The sequence below is a fragment of the Bactrocera latifrons genome, unplaced genomic scaffold, assembly GCF_001853355.1.
Source record: "Bactrocera latifrons isolate USDA-ARS-PBARC rearing strain unplaced genomic scaffold, ASM185335v1 scaffold_98, whole genome shotgun sequence".
NCBI lineage: Eukaryota > Metazoa > Arthropoda > Insecta > Diptera > Tephritidae > Bactrocera > Bactrocera latifrons.
The window spans coordinates 885545-903536 of NW_017537689.1; the positions used below are offsets into that span (position 1 = coordinate 885545).

Here is a 17992-nt window from a genome sequence, read left to right on the forward strand (position 1 = left end):
ATACTGAGCATCTTTCTCTTTGACACCATGTCTGATATCCCACGTGATCTGTCAAATACTAATGCATGAAAATCCTAACCTCAAAAAAATCACCCGATATATATATTACTCTTTCTTATTCCAGTTCTGTTTCGAATTAAATTCTTGAAAACTATTGTTTTTGTTGTAGCAGAAAACTGTGGAGATGAAACTCCTTGGTGGAATCAAACGGTTTATGCGCTCAATGTAAAGGGCCCAGTCCGAGTCAAATTTGATCACTTACGCGCACATTCATATAACGAAGATAATTTTCTGCAACAAGCTATCCATATATCTACTAGATAAAACTCGCATAAAATTCACATAACAACTGTGTTAAAAAAAAAATACGCGCTGTCGCGAAATTCCTAAATTACCACTAATAGCCCATTAGTGTCCACTTAAATGCTACTTAAATTAATTGATTTATGACAGCAACTGTCAGTCAATAAAAATGATAGCAAGTTGACAACTACGCACCCATTTCAAGGGAATATGACGTGCTAGCTTAGTGAAGACGCCACATATTAAGACAGTTTATATCAATATTTAACGAGAATATAAAGTGATAAAATAAAACCATCATTTTATCAACAGTTATGTGCCGTTAATATTTGCAACATCCTCTTTATCTATATTATCTTTGTCCCATTTTTATCACGAATCACTATGTAAATATTATAGGTTTATATACTTATCCGTCAATATTTGCTGAGCAACAGATAAATTGTGGCAGCACTTCAATAATATCGAAATTGTGTTGAACAATTGCTGGAAATTACAACGAAATTTACTTTATTCAGTAGTGTTCGCAAACGTCATTATAATATATATCTGCAATATTGACTATAAGCGTACTTAGAGTAATTTGCAGAAAATGCAAAACAATGACAGAAGGATGTTGACCCATCACTTGAAGAGTGGAAATAACGTATTGAATGCTATAAACATTCGAAAAGAGAAGAATTAGCAGTATGCAGAGGTAATAAAGCAGTGATTATGGAACAATAATTCTGTATTTAAGTTTTCCGTCTCCGAAAGTTCCATGGTTTTTATGGATGTTTAACTTGCGCCTCGAGTTGTTAAATATGTTTGAAAATACTTGTATTGGAATGTTATGGGGTAAAGTTGAGGTCTCGGTCATAGGTAGCGCACTTCTCTTTCAAAGTTTAAGTCCAATGCCTTCACAAAAATTCAAAGACGTTATTGGTTAGATTTTTAAAACATTTGACAGTCGCACGACAGGGTCTTTCAAAACAATTTTGTCTATATTATGAGAATCACTTATGGGGTTACATAAGTTTCCTCGGGTAAAAAAAAGCTTTTCTAAAAAATTTTTTTCTCATAGAATTAAATATATTATTAGAATTTTTAATTGTTACAAATATACACTATTAACAAAGAAATTGTGAAATTTTCGGAAAAAAATATAATCCCTCAGAAAAAAGGTGCTTTAGTTAAAACTTTAACTCATGACTTGAACAAAGGAAAAAAAAACTAAAATTTGGATTTTTATCAGATATTTTTACAAAAAATTAATTTCATGGAAATTTTCTTTCATATAGTTGTAATGGAGAAAAAAATCTTTCGTTCAAGTTTTTAAAAATTGTATCTCAAAGACCTGTGTAAAATTTCATGAAAGTCGGTTGATTAGTTCTCGAGAAATTTTGCTAACCGACTACAAACACACAGTTTTGAGAAAAACGCATTTGAAGATAGCGCACTTAGCCTAGTTGATCTTGAGCGCACAAGTTCTCAAGGCTGTAGCCCCGAAACTATTACTCGAACCAATTTGAAATTTTAGAACAAAATTCTAGAGATGTTGATGATTTAATAACATAATCAAAAATCCATTTTTTGAACCGTACGCCCATTTATCTCCTCATTCAGCCTACGGTCATTACTTTCATAAGAGTACCAAATCACGTCAAGATAAGCTCTATATGATTAAAACATTAAACGTGATTGTATACAGAATTATGAATATATTTCATAGCACTTTTAAATACTCAGTTAATAATAGTAGATGATATAGAGCGTTGGGGATCTGGATACATCAAATAGAGCTTTCGGGCTTAAAAAACCCATTGTTTTATAATCTTATAAGTCTCGCTTTCGAGGTATCTCTGCTATAAATTGTAGCTTATGTTAGCTATTTTTATACGAAAGATCCCTCTGCCCTCCTTTTTACACTAAATTTTACTTAAAACATTTAAATTCCGACTTGACTCATAGCTTTTATTTTATCTTTTGCTGTAATACTAACCATTCTAACAGATTGTGATTCGAATTTTAATGACAATTTTATTATGTAAATGTTGCATTTGAAATAATAAATATTCATAACTTTTCACCCTGTCTCTCCAAAATTTTGTCAAGCAAAAAATTTGTCTCTGGCGAAAGAGAAATTAAAACCAATTTTCGTCAGGCGAATATTTGCATGGTGACTTTATATTTATGTATGTATATATACATATATTAGGGTGCTTCAAAAATAAATTTTGAATTTTTTTTCAACTCTTACCCCCTCAAGTGTTAGTGATTGGCAATCATAAAATCCTCCCTCGAGCCATGCGCTGTAGCTTAACTCTAAGGGGTCATCACATGGAATTTTCGTTTTTTCCATTCAAACTAAAATTTCACCAACTAATTATCGTTTCTCAGAAATAACCATCACATATTCAGAAAGTTTATTTTTCAAACTTTAAAAATTTCTGCGACAAAATTTGATTATCTCAATTAGGCGATTAAACATACATAGTTATTTAAAGTTTGGAATTTTCTCAATAAAAATATAAAAAGTTTCTGAGAATAATAATTTTGACGCGTCAATTTTTGAAGTTTTCTGTGACCTCAAATTAAATTTTTTCCTTTTCTGGTTTGTGATTCTTTTGGAAAGATAGGGAAAAGTACAGCAGCATTTTTTAGTTTTATTGCGGGCAGCAAATAATTTGCATTACAAAAATTGGTTCAAATTGCATGAAGCCAAGCATAAAATGAAAAAAGGCGCAAATGTTATCATTGCTGAAATTTTACGCTTCAATGACTCACTAATTTGCATTTTGATTGATCGCTGACAATGCCGCAGGGAAGCTACGTACTTAACGTACGTAAGTGTTGGCATGAAATCAAACGTTGACTGCAATCGTCTGATGTAATGCTAACGCGAAAGCGTTGTAACTTTAATTAGATAACAGCAAAAACAATGTGACATTAAGTGTAATTTGAACACTTTAAATAATCGGAGATCCAAATCGATTTTGTTTATACATATATAGTAGGTACATACTAATAAAGGGTAACCCATTTAGAGGTTACCAACTTTCTTTTTTTGTATAAAAATTTATTATATAAAACACAGAAACTTCAAATTTAATGGGGAATGCTTATTATCATTCGAAAGAACATTCTTTGGCATGTATTTTTTGAAGATTATCTCTTTCAAATATTGGCCGCGGATACGTCTCATATGGTACATCCGTTGAGTCCAATTTTCGATGACTGGTAACTGGTGCATTCATGATCTTTTGCTCCTAACCCTGAATCGGAGCAGAATTGTCCGGCCACCAATAATGATAAATTTGATGAATGTTGGGTCCTTAGCAACGTTCCCTAGCATGGCTCTTTGGGGCTTTACTTTGACTTTGCAAACGATTTAGGTATTTTGGTAGCATTAACGCGTTTGATACCCAAAACTTTAACTTAAATTCCTAGAGTCAAACCCTTAGACTATGCTATCTTTTCATTAGGAACACGGTCAGCACGATATTCATGTTTACTGTACCACATTATGTAACTTTGCGCAGTTAGACCTCATTCAGTGTGAACTCACTTTTCTTATGAATCACTAAATTACGTATCTTCATTTATATATACATATCTATGTATGTGCAATTTATATTAGCATATGAACTTGAATAAATATGTTCACACACTTGAATTTTAATTATTTATGCAATAATAATAAATAAATTTCAAGTTCGAAATAAATGTGTGCATTCGAAAAATCGCTACGGAGTAATATCGTAGGAATATAAAAAAAAATGTTTTCATTTTATGGGACTGCGAAAGACTGTTTTCATACGTACTTAAAAAATATGTGTGTGGAATTTTATTTATTTATTTATTTATTTTTTATTTGTTTAAATAATTTATAATGTAACAGTATTGAATTTCAATCGCAAATCACGTTTTCCAAATGTTTTGTTATCGTTTGGGGTTTCTATTGTTTTTATTTGTTTTTTATTGTACATATGTATAAAGCGGTTATTATGAGACACTGGTTTTATAATTAATTTATAATTGATTAAGGGCCAAATATAATTTACACACACAACTACTGATACAATTTTGGAGCATTTTGATTGAATCGGATTTAATTTAATCTCCATATTGAGTTGGTATAACGAAAAGTTAGTCTAATATTATTAAATGCGTAAATTCGACACATTTTAGCGCCGGTCTCTTTAGCTAATGGAAATAAAGTGGAAAGAATTTTTTCCAATGACAACTGGAGTGTGATCATAGATTTGGGTCTGGTGCCTGCTATTGAGTTAACTTCGCAATATATGTATATGATACTTTCCAATTAGTTACTGAGTGTTTATTATCGTCAGGTTCTCAAAGTTTCGGATATAGCGCCACCTACCAAAGTAGTTTTGTACAGGCATTTGTTTGCTGTGAGATTGATTTGGTTTTCAAATACGAGTCAAATTCGATTAAGGAATACGATTTTATAAATAACATAACCAGGTATAATTTATTGGCATAAAATATGTACTTGCCGTATATAGTCACCTAAAATGCAAAACAAAATTATCATAAAAATAAATCAAAAATCGCTGTCAGATATAATAACCAATACAGATACCTAACCAATATTTAAACCAATATATAACCAATACATAACCAATATATAACCGTATCATAACCAAAACTCCACTTTGGTTTAAATTTTAGTGGTTGATATTACATCGTTTTTCATTCGACTGTAAACTTTTGAAAAGTAATGTTTATGCTTAATGAATTCTTGGTAAAGTGAACCTGTCGAGCCTTTTCTCTTGGTTTCTTCTAATGGGCTTCAAGAAAAACTACATCTAGCTCACTAAGTTTGCCTAATTTTGTTTATTGTTTAAATTTGAAATAATACCAATATGTATCCACTGCAATACAAACTATTAAACTGTGCTTATGTCACTGTAAGTTAATCGTCTCTCTAACTTTCTCAACTCGCTTGTCCAGTTCGTATGATTTTCTCTTCTCTTCTCGCTCTTCTTACTAAACCTCTCTGTGCAAAGTTTTTGCATCGGCATTGTCCTGTCCACTTGTGTGCGTTTCAAAAAATTGTTATTAAAATTGCGTTTCCTTGCTCTACTCACCATCACCGTTGTAGGCTTTCATCATGAGCGCCATTGTCATGATCGAAATTATCAGCGACCATTCGTATACGAGTCAAGCGATGTTGGTTTGCGGCACTCTAACGGGTTATTTGATTATCTGCTGCACTTTGCTACTCGGTAATTACCACTAATTTAACTACGTAAAATTGAGTTACACTTACACAAGAATACTAATTTGTTATTTGCTGATTACAAAGTCACACTTCACTAAATGTTTTAATTCAACATTGCCAAAATATGTCAGATTTATTTATTTTTTCTCTTTTCGATTATTCTCGCCCTCGTTTCTTGCTTTATTTGCGTTGATTGTTATTAACCCACGAACCCGGTCCTCTCGCCTTCCCACCGGCTAGGGCATCTACTCGGCGCTGTTATTGATAAGCGTATCGACTGTCTCTTCAGTATCGGCGCAATCATAATGTTTATCGCTTCCGGCGTCATAGTGCTAGATCGTTGGACCAATGAGTTGCTACAGTCACAGGATCTTAATGCGTTAAAGGGTGCTGGCGCATTTATTTTAATAACTGCATTCATATTTTTTGCCGATACTTTTGTTATTGTACACAGTTAAATATGTAATAATTTATAGATAGTTAGATCCTTACTAAGTTCTTATAATAAATTTTGATAAAGTCACCAAATGTTTGTGCGGAAAATGTGCCAAAGTTGTGTTAAGTGTTTATAAAGTGTATTAATATAGTATGTAAATTATAATAAGCAAAATAAAAATGAAATTACAAGAATATCATAATAATTTCAATAAATTAAAATGCAAAAATCCATCAAGTCATCAAGCCTTCGTTCGATAAGCTTTGTAAATAAATATTAATCAATGTTCTTGCCGAATTGTGTTTCTAGGGCATTGCGATCGCCTGTATTGTGCTTTGGGAGACCTCTGGCGCGTTGTCCTCGAGACCGCTGATCGTCTGCGGCACACTGGGTGGTTTCACCATCATCTGCGGTGTGTTGTTGATTGGTAAGTGCATTTTATTTATATTTACATTATCTCGTAAATTATATATATTTACTCCGCTTTAAAAGTTAAAAAGTGCAAAGAGAAGTACAGTGCCAGTTTTAATAGCTTAACATTAATTATATTTGCGAAAAATCCGCTAATCACATAATTTTTTCTAGAGTGAAAAACTTTTCCAAGCCTTTACTTATTTTCGATAAACTGTAAGGCAACAGTTTTTAATAGTTCCTAGTTAAAAATACTTGATATGTAATAAACTCTTAGTTAATCAGTAGTGCTTCATACTAAATTCTAAAATATCCAATAAAGTCTTACCAATGGTTGGCAGATTGGGGATGGCACCCAACTTTTTTGGGAGGAAAAGCAATGAAATTATTAACTTCCTCGTCACCACTGAAGTTAACTGGTTCGTACATTTAAAAATGATAACGAAATTATCCTTATGTCGTAAGCTATATTTTTAAAACAGCTTTGCCACGAAGTTTATAAGACCCATAATGCATATACGTAGCTGCCAAATCAATCTAAATCGAGTCTTTTTAAAAACTTGTTTATTTTATAAGCTATGTCAAGCTTATTATCAAAGATATTACAACAATCTCCGAAAAGATTGTTTGGATTGACGTAGGACTATTGCGTAGGTTGCCTTTATATTTCGTTGCTTACTAGTGTTGTCATCTGGAACATCACATTTTTTCGAAAAGTTTGACATTTTGACATACGAGCCCTTTTTGTGTTGTTTACAGTAACTTAAAATATGCTTTCGACCAAAAAACGGAATTCAATCGCAAACATTTTCGGGCGATTATTTTTTACAACTTTCGACATACTCTGTATAAATGGAAGGCATAGCTTCGATAAAGCAGAAGTTAACTTTTTTCGTGTTTCGAATTGTCTTATATAAAATATTTGGTTTGAAAAGACCCACAGTGACTTCTCCCTGCAAGTATCTAGCTGTAACTTCCATCAATCTAAAATTATTTTTACTGTTTTTTAATTATTAGAGGCCAAAGGACATTTTCAGAAACTATCTGGAAAGACAATTAGATCCTTCTTTATTATGCTTTTCGAACCTATTGGCGGCTTATTCTTCTACTTCAGAACACTAGTACCGTAAAATATCTATATATGACTTAGAAAGTCTGAATATTTCCCCTTCTCCGGTATGACCGCCTGGTTCTTAGCTATATTTCTATTTCGCTATGAAGTACATAGTTCTCAGATTTCTATATTTTGGTCAAACCTTAAAGGTTCAAAAATCTTTCGCAGAAATTTTACTTCGCTTTCTTTTCTTACACCACTAAATTCACTTATTTGAAGAAGACGAAGAAGACGATTTTACTTTACATTCCATACTCCATACATTACTTAGCACTAAGCGGGAATAAAAGATTCCGAGAATTAATTTTTGTTCGTCGAGAGAATTATATACTTTTTATTATATATGCTAGTTCCAAAGTCAAATTAATAGAAGACATGATCGACTTATAGAATTAATATTGTTTAATAAAATTATATAAAATCGAGAGAGCCATGAGTAGGTCAAGAAATAGTACCTTCTATTTCCAAATACATATGTGACCAAAACTAATAATGATTTAAAAAAAATAATAATTAAAAAAAAACCCTTTTTTCAACTATTTTCATATTTATTTCAGGACACATACTCAACTCGATTGTCGAGAAGCGTCTGAATGCGCTCATCTCGATTTTGGGCTGCGTGCTCTTCGTCATCTCCGGCGCCCTGATCATCGATGAGTGGCATGATAACTCGAATTTCCTCTTCAAGGATCGCAAACGCAATGCGCTTGCTGCTGGTTCGTTGATGATCATCAACGGTGCCGTCTTTCTATTGGACACACTCTCCATTTGCAGAACGTAAATGCAAAAAACGAATAATAATAATAATGAATAAAAAATAAATGTTGCATTTATGTATGACACACGCACACTCAAACGTATTTAAAGATCACAAACAAACGCATAAACTCTGCTATAAACAAAGGTGCACTCAAATTTACATACATACATACAAACATTAAATATATTCATGTTTTTTAGAAATTTGTATTTTGCAAAAAATTCTCATTGTTAAAGCGAATTATAACTGTATTTGTACTGCTTTTGTCCCTGTCTTATTAGAATTAAATGTTTTTATATACATAAATATACATACAGCTGCTTTTTGAATTAGTATAGTGGGGAAGGATATGAGGTAAATGTGATACAGCTGAGTGAAGTAAGTAATTTGGAGGGTAAGATTGCCGTGTCTATGATACATATAACTATCGATCAATAAATAATTTAATTAAAAAATAATTAAAACTACTCATATGTTCCGTATTTTTATGGTATTCTCGGTTTTAAGTAGCCACTGCTACTCATCTGAAGCCGAATATCACCTCCGTGTATCTTTTTGTGTGCTTTCCCCATCGCTCCGCTATTTTTGTTATATTTGAATTTTACTTTATATAATTTATTCTTTTTTCCATGATGTCTTCTTTTCTACGTCTATTATAGTCGCCGTGAAGTGCCAATCATTAAGGAAGTATCGAAAAATGCTTACGATTTGAATCGTTACTAGTAAACCTATATCTGTATGGACCATATGTGTCTCTGATAGACTGGAAATGTTATATATTTTTGTGATATTAGTTTAATCTTTACTTTAAGTAGTTAATAAATATTTATTATACCAAAAATCTATGGAATTTGATTGATTGTTTGGGGAGTTGTAGTTTTTTTCCGACCTGGATCCATCGCTAAATCTTCCTTGTTTTTCGGCTATACCCACTTTACGTTTGTCTACGCCAATCAAGAAGTCTTTTTATACTATTGATCTAGCTGAACTAAGATTACAATGACTAGCCGACACGCCATATATAGACTTAATAGAGACTAGATATATAGTTCTTATTCTTCATCCAGTCTCTGAAGATCGAAGCCCTGAGTTATCTAAGCCGAGTTCTAGAAATGGTCGGCCAGTAGCAGAGCAGTTGTTTCAGCGAGTCTCTCATGGCTACTTCCGTGCACTCTCTAGATGTGTCACCGTTAATAACGCCCATACGGCTCGAATTTGATGCCAGTAAGTAATGGCTTATGACTAAGCAACCAACTGTTTTGCAATTTTTTCGAAACTGTTTGAGTAGAAAGCTTACGTGTTTTAGTATCGCTAACTTGCATATGATCCTACATAATCTAAAACAATTCATCCGAAATTTTATTGTACATTTTTGTAATTAATTACGTACATATTTCCTGAACTGGTTCGGTTCTAAGGTACATGGCACCTTTCATCAGCTCTTTCGTTTCCTGGTACGCTCTTGTGGCCCGGTACCTAGTATATATGCAACCGATTTCTGACAGCATTTATATCTAAAGTCTCCCTGCTTCTAAAAACATTCTTTTAAGAAATTCTTAGCTATCGAAGTATATATTGGTAATCGTTATGTCATTCCCTGCGTTGTTAGCTATCTCATCCGCTTTCTTCATCGCAAAGGTTTCAGCTTTAAAGGTGCGTCTGCCCCTGCGCAATCCACCCTTCCCTATGTGGTCTATTTTATTCACCGACCTACGAATGTTCTTGTGGAAAACTCACCTAGCGCTGTCAATCTTGCAGCAGACTTTGCTGCCAAGCTTTCCACTGCAATTTTCATTGATGGCAGGTTCCGTAACCATTCTAGTTAGTGTGTCTGAGATTTTACTGGCAGTGGTTCAACACACCATAGCACTATAAAATAAGATTGGCTTGACAACCGTTGTGTAACACCATTGCACAAGGCAGGTGATAGATCCCATGTTTATACTAGCATCTTCTTACAAGCGTATAGAGCACCGTTGGCTTTTTTCACCTGTTTCTCCACATAGAAATTCCACGTCAGTTTACTTTCCAAAATTACTCCCAAGTACTTGGCATGATCCCTAGTGGACTCTGACCCGTTGCGTCTCGGCGGTTACAATGATTATTGTTATATAGTGAATATCAAATATGACCTTGACTTTAGCACAAACCGAATCGTAAAAATTTTTCCTCAGATTCTTAGAATCTTCCTTGTGAAAAGTATTTAAAAATAAGTTTGCTTGAAATTTCGTTTTCCAATGGAAACCCCTTCGGCGGAATCATTAAACATTATGCAGAATTATTTTAAAGAGTCAAATTTATCACGAAACTGAGTACTTGAATGGCACACAGCATATAGTGAAGGTCGCAAAGTCATCAAAAACTTGTCTCATGCGGGTCGTTCTCTATTAATAACGAAAACATCGAAAAACGTTAAAGAAACAGTATTTGAAACCCATCGTGTTGGCATCAGTTAAAATAACAGAGCATCTCAATATATCGTATATCGTGGTATTTACGTCAGTAAAAATTGTCTTAAGCAGGTAGTAGGCGTTATTCTGATACACTTTCAAACCTTAACAAAAGAGTGTAAAGAGAATACTATGTCCCGAAAAGAGTTCAAAAATAACCAGGACTTGCAGAGATAGGGGATTTATCCATTGTCCAACCTTTACTGTTAAATTAAATGCTTTTGGAAATTTTTCGTAGACAATAGCGTCGGTTTTGGTTGACAATAGATGTACAGTAGTCAACTTTGTCCAATATATTTTTTATTTTAAACTGAAATATTTAGTTTTTTCAGTGAAACTACGAAAAACATTTTTTTTTTTACAAATATATCAATATATTCATGCATGTTTCAATATAATTTACATTCTTTACAATTTGGCATCGCCCGACTGATTCAATAGTCGAACAGATTCTTTTCTTCTGGACTTCATTCTGCATAAGAAAAAATCTTACTAACCATCTTGCAACAAATAAATACATTATTTAAATTAACTTTTCAATTCCATAATGAAATCGATTAAAAAGATGACGCCATTAGCAATGAAGAGACCAGTTGCAATAAAATAAGTCAACCGTCCATCGCCATATTCCGGCAGATATGCAATAGTCAATCCACCACAGATGAGAGACAAAATGGCGCCAATGATCAAGAACACCGCCACCTGATTGAATTCCATGAACTCAACTGTAAACGTATACATATATGTTTTAAAGTACGAAATTTAAAAATTTGTAGTTTTCAGCTTTTTTCTTCGTTTCTTTACTTACGTGCCACCAGCACCGCCGTTATTATGGTGAAACCGAAAATGGTGCCACATACGATCATAACCCGGGAAGCGTATGCGCTCAACGCATACCAAAGGACCAAGAGCACGACACATATTACCTTTAAAGCAAAAAATTTAAAAGTTATAAATGTGTCCTTAGTTAGACTACTCTTGATTTGTATTGAATAATCGCTCACCAGCTCTACGATTCTGAAAATTGTCTTAAGTTCCATTGTCTATATGCTCAAATAGACGTAATAATCTTGCGATAAAAATATTAATATAATATAATTGTAAAACTGAAAATCTGAAAATCTGATTTCAAAATGCGTTGCTTGAAAATTGATGAAAAATGTCAAAACAGATCAGTGTTGAGCATGTAAAAAAAAAAATTCGAACTAAACTTATAAATATGCTATTTTTTAAAGTAAATGGCCAGCACTGCCTTTGTATGTCAAGGCAATTTATTTTTTGTAAGATTCATATTCAAAAATATTTTTGTTTTTTGTTTTGTTAAAACTACAAGCTTTCGCAAAATTTGTAGAAAATTTATTTCAAATTCTTGTACATGAAAGAAGTAGCGCCATGGAGCTGCAGAAAATGTTTAGAATTGCGGAGCTGGTGAGCAAGTATTTTTATTACCCTTCATACCTAATATGCAATTTTTATATAGAAAAGCAAAAATTTGACACTTTTTCAGGTGATCTGTATCGTGCTCTTAGTCCTTTGGTATGTGCTGAGCACGTACGCGACGCGAGTTATGATCGTGTGTGGTACAATTTTCGGTTTCAGCATAATAACGGCTGTGCTGGTGGCGCGTAAGTGAGAAAAATACTTGGCAGACTGAAAAGTTCTTATTGACTTGAAGAAAAATAATTTCGGAAAAGCTTATCATCGGTTATAACAGCATTCCAACTTTTCGACGCCGCTTTGTAGTAAAAGTAACTTTGGGCTTCAAAATAATCTTCAGTGTCGAGAGATACCTCTTTATTCCCACTCTCTTCAGTAAGGAAGGAAGGTGAGGTGGAAACATCCAGACATTTTTTCCACCACAGATTTAGCCTTTGCTGAGCGTTAAACATCTCGATAGTCTTACCTTCATCGTTTTCATTGATCTCTGTCACAATAAATTGGTCGATTTAGAAATCAAGTGGCACCCACTTTGCACACAGGTTTCAAATAACCAAATAATCACGTAGGTCGTGCCTAACATTTCTTAGATGTCTTTAAGCGGTCAACTAAAGCACTTAACAAAATTTTTCGCTCGATCTACACGGGATGGTCATCGTCATCGGTCCTCATAAGATCTATTCGGCTAGAAAGCCATAAATGAATGGTGTCCTTTCTATATGTTTATTCCCAAAATAGAAAAATATTGGTCCCACCGAATGATGCATTTCAACAACCAGTTGTCCGACAGTCTTAAATCAGGTCTAACCATAAAACATATGAATCCAACTCTATTGGTGATACAAAGTTGTCAGCTTGCCTGGAATAATTACAATATATAATCACAATATTACATTTGCTTACCTTTTCAGTTTCGTTCCTATCGTTCAATGATGTGGCAGTCTATCTCATACTTAGCGCTATTTTATTTCTCATCTGTGGCGGTTTGTCGTTGGCCACATTGCCGATGGATACTGATGGAAAATTGGCCTATTTTATAGCAACTGGCTTTTTCCTCGCTAACGGTGTTTTATTTTTAATCGATTTTGTTCTCGAAACGAAAAACAAGGAAGTTATATTAAATTAAACATCAAAGCAATTTGAAAACATTATCTTACCAGATCAAGTCATTCAAAAAATTGACCTAGATACTTAGCCTTTAAAAAGTGTCCTACGGTATCCTTATAAAGCGTACTTTATTCTGATTATGAAAGACAAAGCCGAAATTATTTTTTAAGATTCAATTTCTTTAGACTGTTCTTTTAGGACATGAAACTTCAGTGTTCGTCGAAATCTCATTTAAGATCAAAATGGATAAGAACTTGGAATGCGGTTAATATCATTAACAGATCACTTTCTAAACTTAATTTGCTTCTCAGGGCGTCTGCTTATATATGTATGTATATATTTATATAACTGCATTAAGTGCAAGGCCCTATTTATATTACTTTGCTACAAATGAGAAGGAAGCTTATGCTCATATGCCCCTACTAACTGTAAATTACATATCATTACTTATCATCTTAAGTAAGGCAGCAAAGTAAATATCGTATCAATATAGGAGTTTGTGTAATATTTCGTGGCGCTGACAAGCTGACTTAGTAAGCAATCGTTGACGTCATAGTCAAAGCTCGTAAACACAAAAAAGAAATGGCAAGAATAAAGATAAATGAAATGACATTTATAAGGTAAAGATAGCTTAATCAGGCAAGTGCTTTTGCTACTAAGCTAAAAATATAGGTAATTGCTCGAAGGAATGCTATTTTTGGAGAAAGTGAATATTTTTTTATCAACCATCACCAAGCGGCTGATAAAACTTTATGGAGTTATTCTATGCCTCTTTATAGATTGGGAGTCCCTTGCTCAAATATAAATAATTTTCTATTACTTAAGACTAAAGTTATAAAAATCTCTCAAGAATTTGGCACACCATTTTCACTTTAAATAAAATTTTATTATTTTTCTTTTCGAAATATGTTTGATAGTCTTAGCGCCAACATGCACGCACATAGATATGTCTAGCTTTTTCGTGAGCTTATCAGGTGTTGGTTCTTGGCTGTCGCTCCATGTTTGGCTTTATCTACGAGCATTCTTTTTTGCACATCAATTCTCATTACTTTTTTCAGAAAAACCACCTAAGTAAATATTTGCGTTAATATTTTTTACACTTGAAGTGCGCAAGTAAATACATCCTCTGCATACCCATACATATGCGCAAACATATATGCAAACATTTATAAGTATGTGTATAAAGAGTGTTTCCATCTAGATACCCGTGAACTTTGCGATTGCGACTTTAACATAGAACTTTCTTTGCAAGCATTTAAAATAATCGAAGAAATTTCAGTGACTATATCACGAATTGATGAAACAACAAAATCATTTCTTTGATTATTAAAAATCTAGGAGTTGTCCGCTACAGTCAAAACATTAAGAAAATAATATTTTAACGCATGTTTTAGAACCTCTTTTATTCTTATTTTCCATTGGTTTTCTAGTTCTTTAAAATAATAAAATATTCCCATAAGCAATTAGTCAAACAGTAATGATTAATTAAATTAGGTATTTGAAGACTAACTTTTCTTAACCCGATTGCGCCTGCAAGAAATATTAGGTTGTCAAAAAAGTCTTGCGGTATTTTTTTTATTGAATTTTCAATTGTTCATAAATTTAAAAAAAAAAAAATTGTGATCTTCTAACTAAAAATACTGCTATTCRGTTCACTACTTGACACAATGAAGGCGGAAGTACAAATTCAACGTTTTGTCTTACCCAAACACAAGTTCAAATGATATATACTAGATTTGGAATAAAATAATAAATCGGAATGATATATACAAGGTGCGATCCAAAGTAAGCTGGATTTTTTTAAATCTAGCGCCCAATTGTCCTGTAAGAATTTGATTAAATTTCATTGATTAAAAGTGAAGTTATTGCGTTTTAAGTGTCAGTATGTTTGTGTTATCGGTGCGAGCCATATCGGCAAAACCCTGCAAAAAGCTGTATTGAAGCAGAAGGAGACTATTTTGAATAAAATAAATTGTTTTTGCCGAAAAAAAAACATTTGTTCTGCTTGTTTTTTTTTTTTTTTTGAGTCCTGTTTACTTTTAAACGCACCTTGAAGAGRTATATGGTAAAGACATATAGGTTCGCTACATCRTGAAGAATATATGGTTTCCTATATACTTATTTAGAGTCAGTCGAAGCACTTGAGCGGAAATTTCATTAGTTCGATCGCATCTTATCATACTCAATTTAGAATTGAAAACAGCTTCTAATAAGGTAAACTAGTTCACGTCGCGATTAAGTTTTAATAAAGGTTTTGTTTAAACATTTTCGAGTTATCTGGCTTACCTGTCCTATGTAAATCCAGCTGGAAGTTTATTAATACCATACTGAGTAGTCGTGAAGAAGTTTTATAGAGACTCGGCATTGATTATAGTGAAACTTCTAGAAAAGGCCGAACATGTACAGAGGGAGTATTCCAGAGTCTCTCTTATGGCTACTTTCCTCCACTATCTACATGTTTCGTCATTAATAATACCCACAGGATTTACGCGGGATATCAATAAATTTTGACCTCTGACTAGGCCACTGTTCTGCAGTCTTTTCGAGACCCTGCGAATAGTAAGCTTACGCTTTCGCTTTTCCTTTCGCTTCCCTGCACATCATCTTGACAATCCTGCTTGCCCTTAAGGCATTCCATCTCACCCTGATAATTCTATCAGCCCTTTCGTTGTGTTTCGGTTTTAGCGACTTGCGTACTCTCTGAACTGAGTTTGATTACCGAAGCTGTTTGATTAAATTAGATGGCTGATGAAAAAGTTCGAACGTGGACTACTATGTGTAGTCCTTTGTGATGCCATAGAAAGAAAGAACTCCAGTGGCCTTTWGCGAGAGCACATGTACCGATTGTGTCCCAGCGTTGACCAAGCTTCCGCGAAGTTGTTTAATATTAGTAACTTAATTCCACATATCATATTGAAGCTCCAGAAACGTATACTCTGCTATAATTTTGGATCATTATGAGTAGTGAGATCTAATTTACTTCGGAAATTTCCCTTATTTGGTGAGTACAAAGTCCAACAGTTAGTGAAAAAATCGTAATGTTGGACAAAAGATGGAGTAGGATCGACAGTCCCATTTAAGCCTGTATATTTAGATTGCGTGAATGATATCTATGAGCCATATTTAGATTTCCGCTGCCCTATATCAATATTTATATGTACAAGTATAATATCATAACTTCGACTCAAATTTATTCTCAATTAAAGAGCAATAAGTAATTAGTTAATTGTCATTAATAGTTTCTTTAGTTATTTTAAATTGAAAATAGCTCAAATAATTTGCCAATTCATAACTATAAAGAGTGATTTTAATACATATTTTTGTTGATGATTAACCATGTTTAAGTTGGTACGTATGCTGAAAGCACTTCTAGATAAATATTATGAAAGTTGTCTATAATAAATGACAATAATATTCTAATAATAACCGCTTATGCCGGTAACTTGATTGAAATGCAAGTGGATACTTTATCTTTAATTAAAATATAGTTGAATTTTGTTATTTTACAATTCTAAAGGGGAAGTACCAAGTTATCCCTCTCCAGTAATATTTGTTATTATGAACACATAATCAAATGTGTATTTACTTTCAAGTATGTTTGGAGAGAGTTAATATTGCAATGGAAGTCCTCAACATTAGTTCTCTCTAAAAGGTTGATACCACATTTTGTTTAATGGGAATAAAAAATAACAGCAAAAAGAGGAATATACAAAATAAACATTAGTATTTTTTCTTTTTCTTTATTTAAACATGACTTTAAATCATTCGAAAAATTCTTTCGTCACACCGTCTTATATATAATACTCTACTCAATCCATAAACTTGAAAATAAAATCTCATATATTAATGAACTCGAATTAAGTACCGATAACACTTATCCCTTTTAAAACAAATCTCGAACACTAAAGTCTCGTTTCAATAATTATCCAAATTGCCATCGATTAATCAAATCTGTCAGTCAATAAGCCACGATAAGCGGGCAGATAAGCACTATAAACTAACCAATAGACCTTTTTTTTGTTTTTTTGCCAAGTTAATGTGAATGGTTCCATAAATTAAAATTGTCGAGCAAATAGTTGTGCAATTTTATTACCAGGCGGAGGGTTCTAAATTTGTATACATTGGAATTTAAATGTCATGGGGAAATATTGAAGTTTGTAGTGCATTAAAATGTGGAAGTAATATAAAATAACCCCTTTTTGGGGCATTATTTGATAAGAAATCATTTGACGTTGTAATATGTACAAAAGAAGTTCGATAAGTCAGCATATGTTTACTACTCTACTCTAGAATATTGTCCTAAATTTTCAAGTTGATCCGAGTAATAGTTTCGGAAATACAGGCTTGAGAACTTGTAGCTCGTGGCTAGTTAGGCTAAGTGCGCCCTCTTTAAATGGTTTTTTCTTGAAACTGTGTTTTTGAAGTCGGTTGGCAAGATCTCTAGAGAACTACTCAACCGATCTTCGATTACAACTATTTGAAAAAAAATTTCGCGAATTTTAAATTTTATCGTAAAAATGTCTGGCAAAAATCCAATTATCATGTTTTTTCCTTCCTCCAACTTCTAAGTTAAGGTTTTAACTAAAACACGTATTTTTTTTTTTTAATTTAGATGGTCCTGTATGAAGTTATGCTGCCACCGCGGGCGCATCGTTTTTCGAGAAGTCACCGGAAATAACGTCAAAATGGCCGAGATTAAAACACTTTTTTTCCAAAAATTTCAGAATCTCTTTGTAATAAAAAAATT

General features: G+C 33.0%; 5 protein-coding genes across 5 annotated transcripts in view; 4 read left to right on the top strand and 1 right to left on the bottom strand.

The window, feature by feature from the left end:
• Window positions 1–8561, top strand: part of LOC108977947 (protein snakeskin-like) — a 19890-nt gene extending 11329 nt beyond the window's left edge. Inside the window, exons 2-3 of the mRNA XM_018947941.1 lie at window positions 6276–6393; window positions 8049–8561. Of these exons, the coding sequence (XP_018803486.1) occupies window positions 6276–6393; window positions 8049–8272 (342 nt within the window). The 3' untranslated portion in view covers window positions 8273–8561. The remainder of the gene's footprint in view (window positions 1–6275; window positions 6394–8048) is intronic.
• Window positions 1–17992, top strand: part of LOC108977940 (uncharacterized protein DDB_G0283357-like) — a gene marked incomplete in the record, with an annotated part of 155081 nt that overhangs the window by 44551 nt on the left and 92538 nt on the right.
• LOC108977949 lies at window positions 5202–6267 on the top strand. Its single transcript, XM_018947943.1, has 2 exons — window positions 5202–5534; window positions 5771–6267. The coding sequence occupies exons 1-2, from the start codon at window positions 5420–5422 to the stop codon at window positions 5986–5988; spliced, it is 333 nt and encodes a 110-aa protein (XP_018803488.1). The 5' UTR covers window positions 5202–5419; the 3' UTR covers window positions 5989–6267.
• Window positions 11065–11829, bottom strand: LOC108977948. Its single transcript, XM_018947942.1, has 4 exons — window positions 11706–11829; window positions 11510–11627; window positions 11235–11426; window positions 11065–11173 (listed from the first exon to the last, which is right to left on the bottom strand). The coding sequence occupies exons 1-4, from the start codon at window positions 11739–11741 to the stop codon at window positions 11169–11171; spliced, it is 351 nt and encodes a 116-aa protein (XP_018803487.1). The 5' UTR covers window positions 11742–11829; the 3' UTR covers window positions 11065–11168.
• On the top strand, window positions 12030–13264 carry LOC108977936. The gene is made up of 3 exons (XM_018947927.1): window positions 12030–12129; window positions 12209–12326; window positions 13050–13264. The coding sequence occupies exons 1-3, from the start codon at window positions 12094–12096 to the stop codon at window positions 13262–13264; spliced, it is 369 nt and encodes a 122-aa protein (XP_018803472.1). The 5' UTR covers window positions 12030–12093.

Bases quoted from the DNA above. Each gene is read 5' to 3' on its own strand.
- LOC108977936 (XM_018947927.1), top strand. From the start codon at position 12,094: ATGGAGCTGCAGAAAATGTTTAGAATTGCGGAGCTG. The intron at 12,130-12,208 runs GTGAGCAAGTAT...ACACTTTTTCAG, and splicing joins TGTTTAGAATTGCGGAGCTG to GTGATCTGTATCGTGCTCTT. The intron at 12,327-13,049 runs GTAAGTGAGAAA...TTACCTTTTCAG, and splicing joins AACGGCTGTGCTGGTGGCGC to TTTCGTTCCTATCGTTCAAT.
- LOC108977949 (XM_018947943.1), top strand. From the start codon at position 5,420: ATGAGCGCCATTGTCATGATCGAAATTATCAGCGACCATTCGTATACG. The intron at 5,535-5,770 runs GTAATTACCACT...CCCACCGGCTAG, and splicing joins CTGCTGCACTTTGCTACTCG to GGCATCTACTCGGCGCTGTT.
- LOC108977948 (XM_018947942.1), bottom strand. From the start codon at position 11,741: ATGGAACTTAAGACAATTTTCAGAATCGTAGAGCTG. The intron at 11,628-11,705 runs GTGAGCGATTAT...TTTGCTTTAAAG, and splicing joins TTTTCAGAATCGTAGAGCTG to GTAATATGTGTCGTGCTCTT. The intron at 11,427-11,509 runs GTAAGTAAAGAA...ATACGTTTACAG, and splicing joins AACGGCGGTGCTGGTGGCAC to TTGAGTTCATGGAATTCAAT.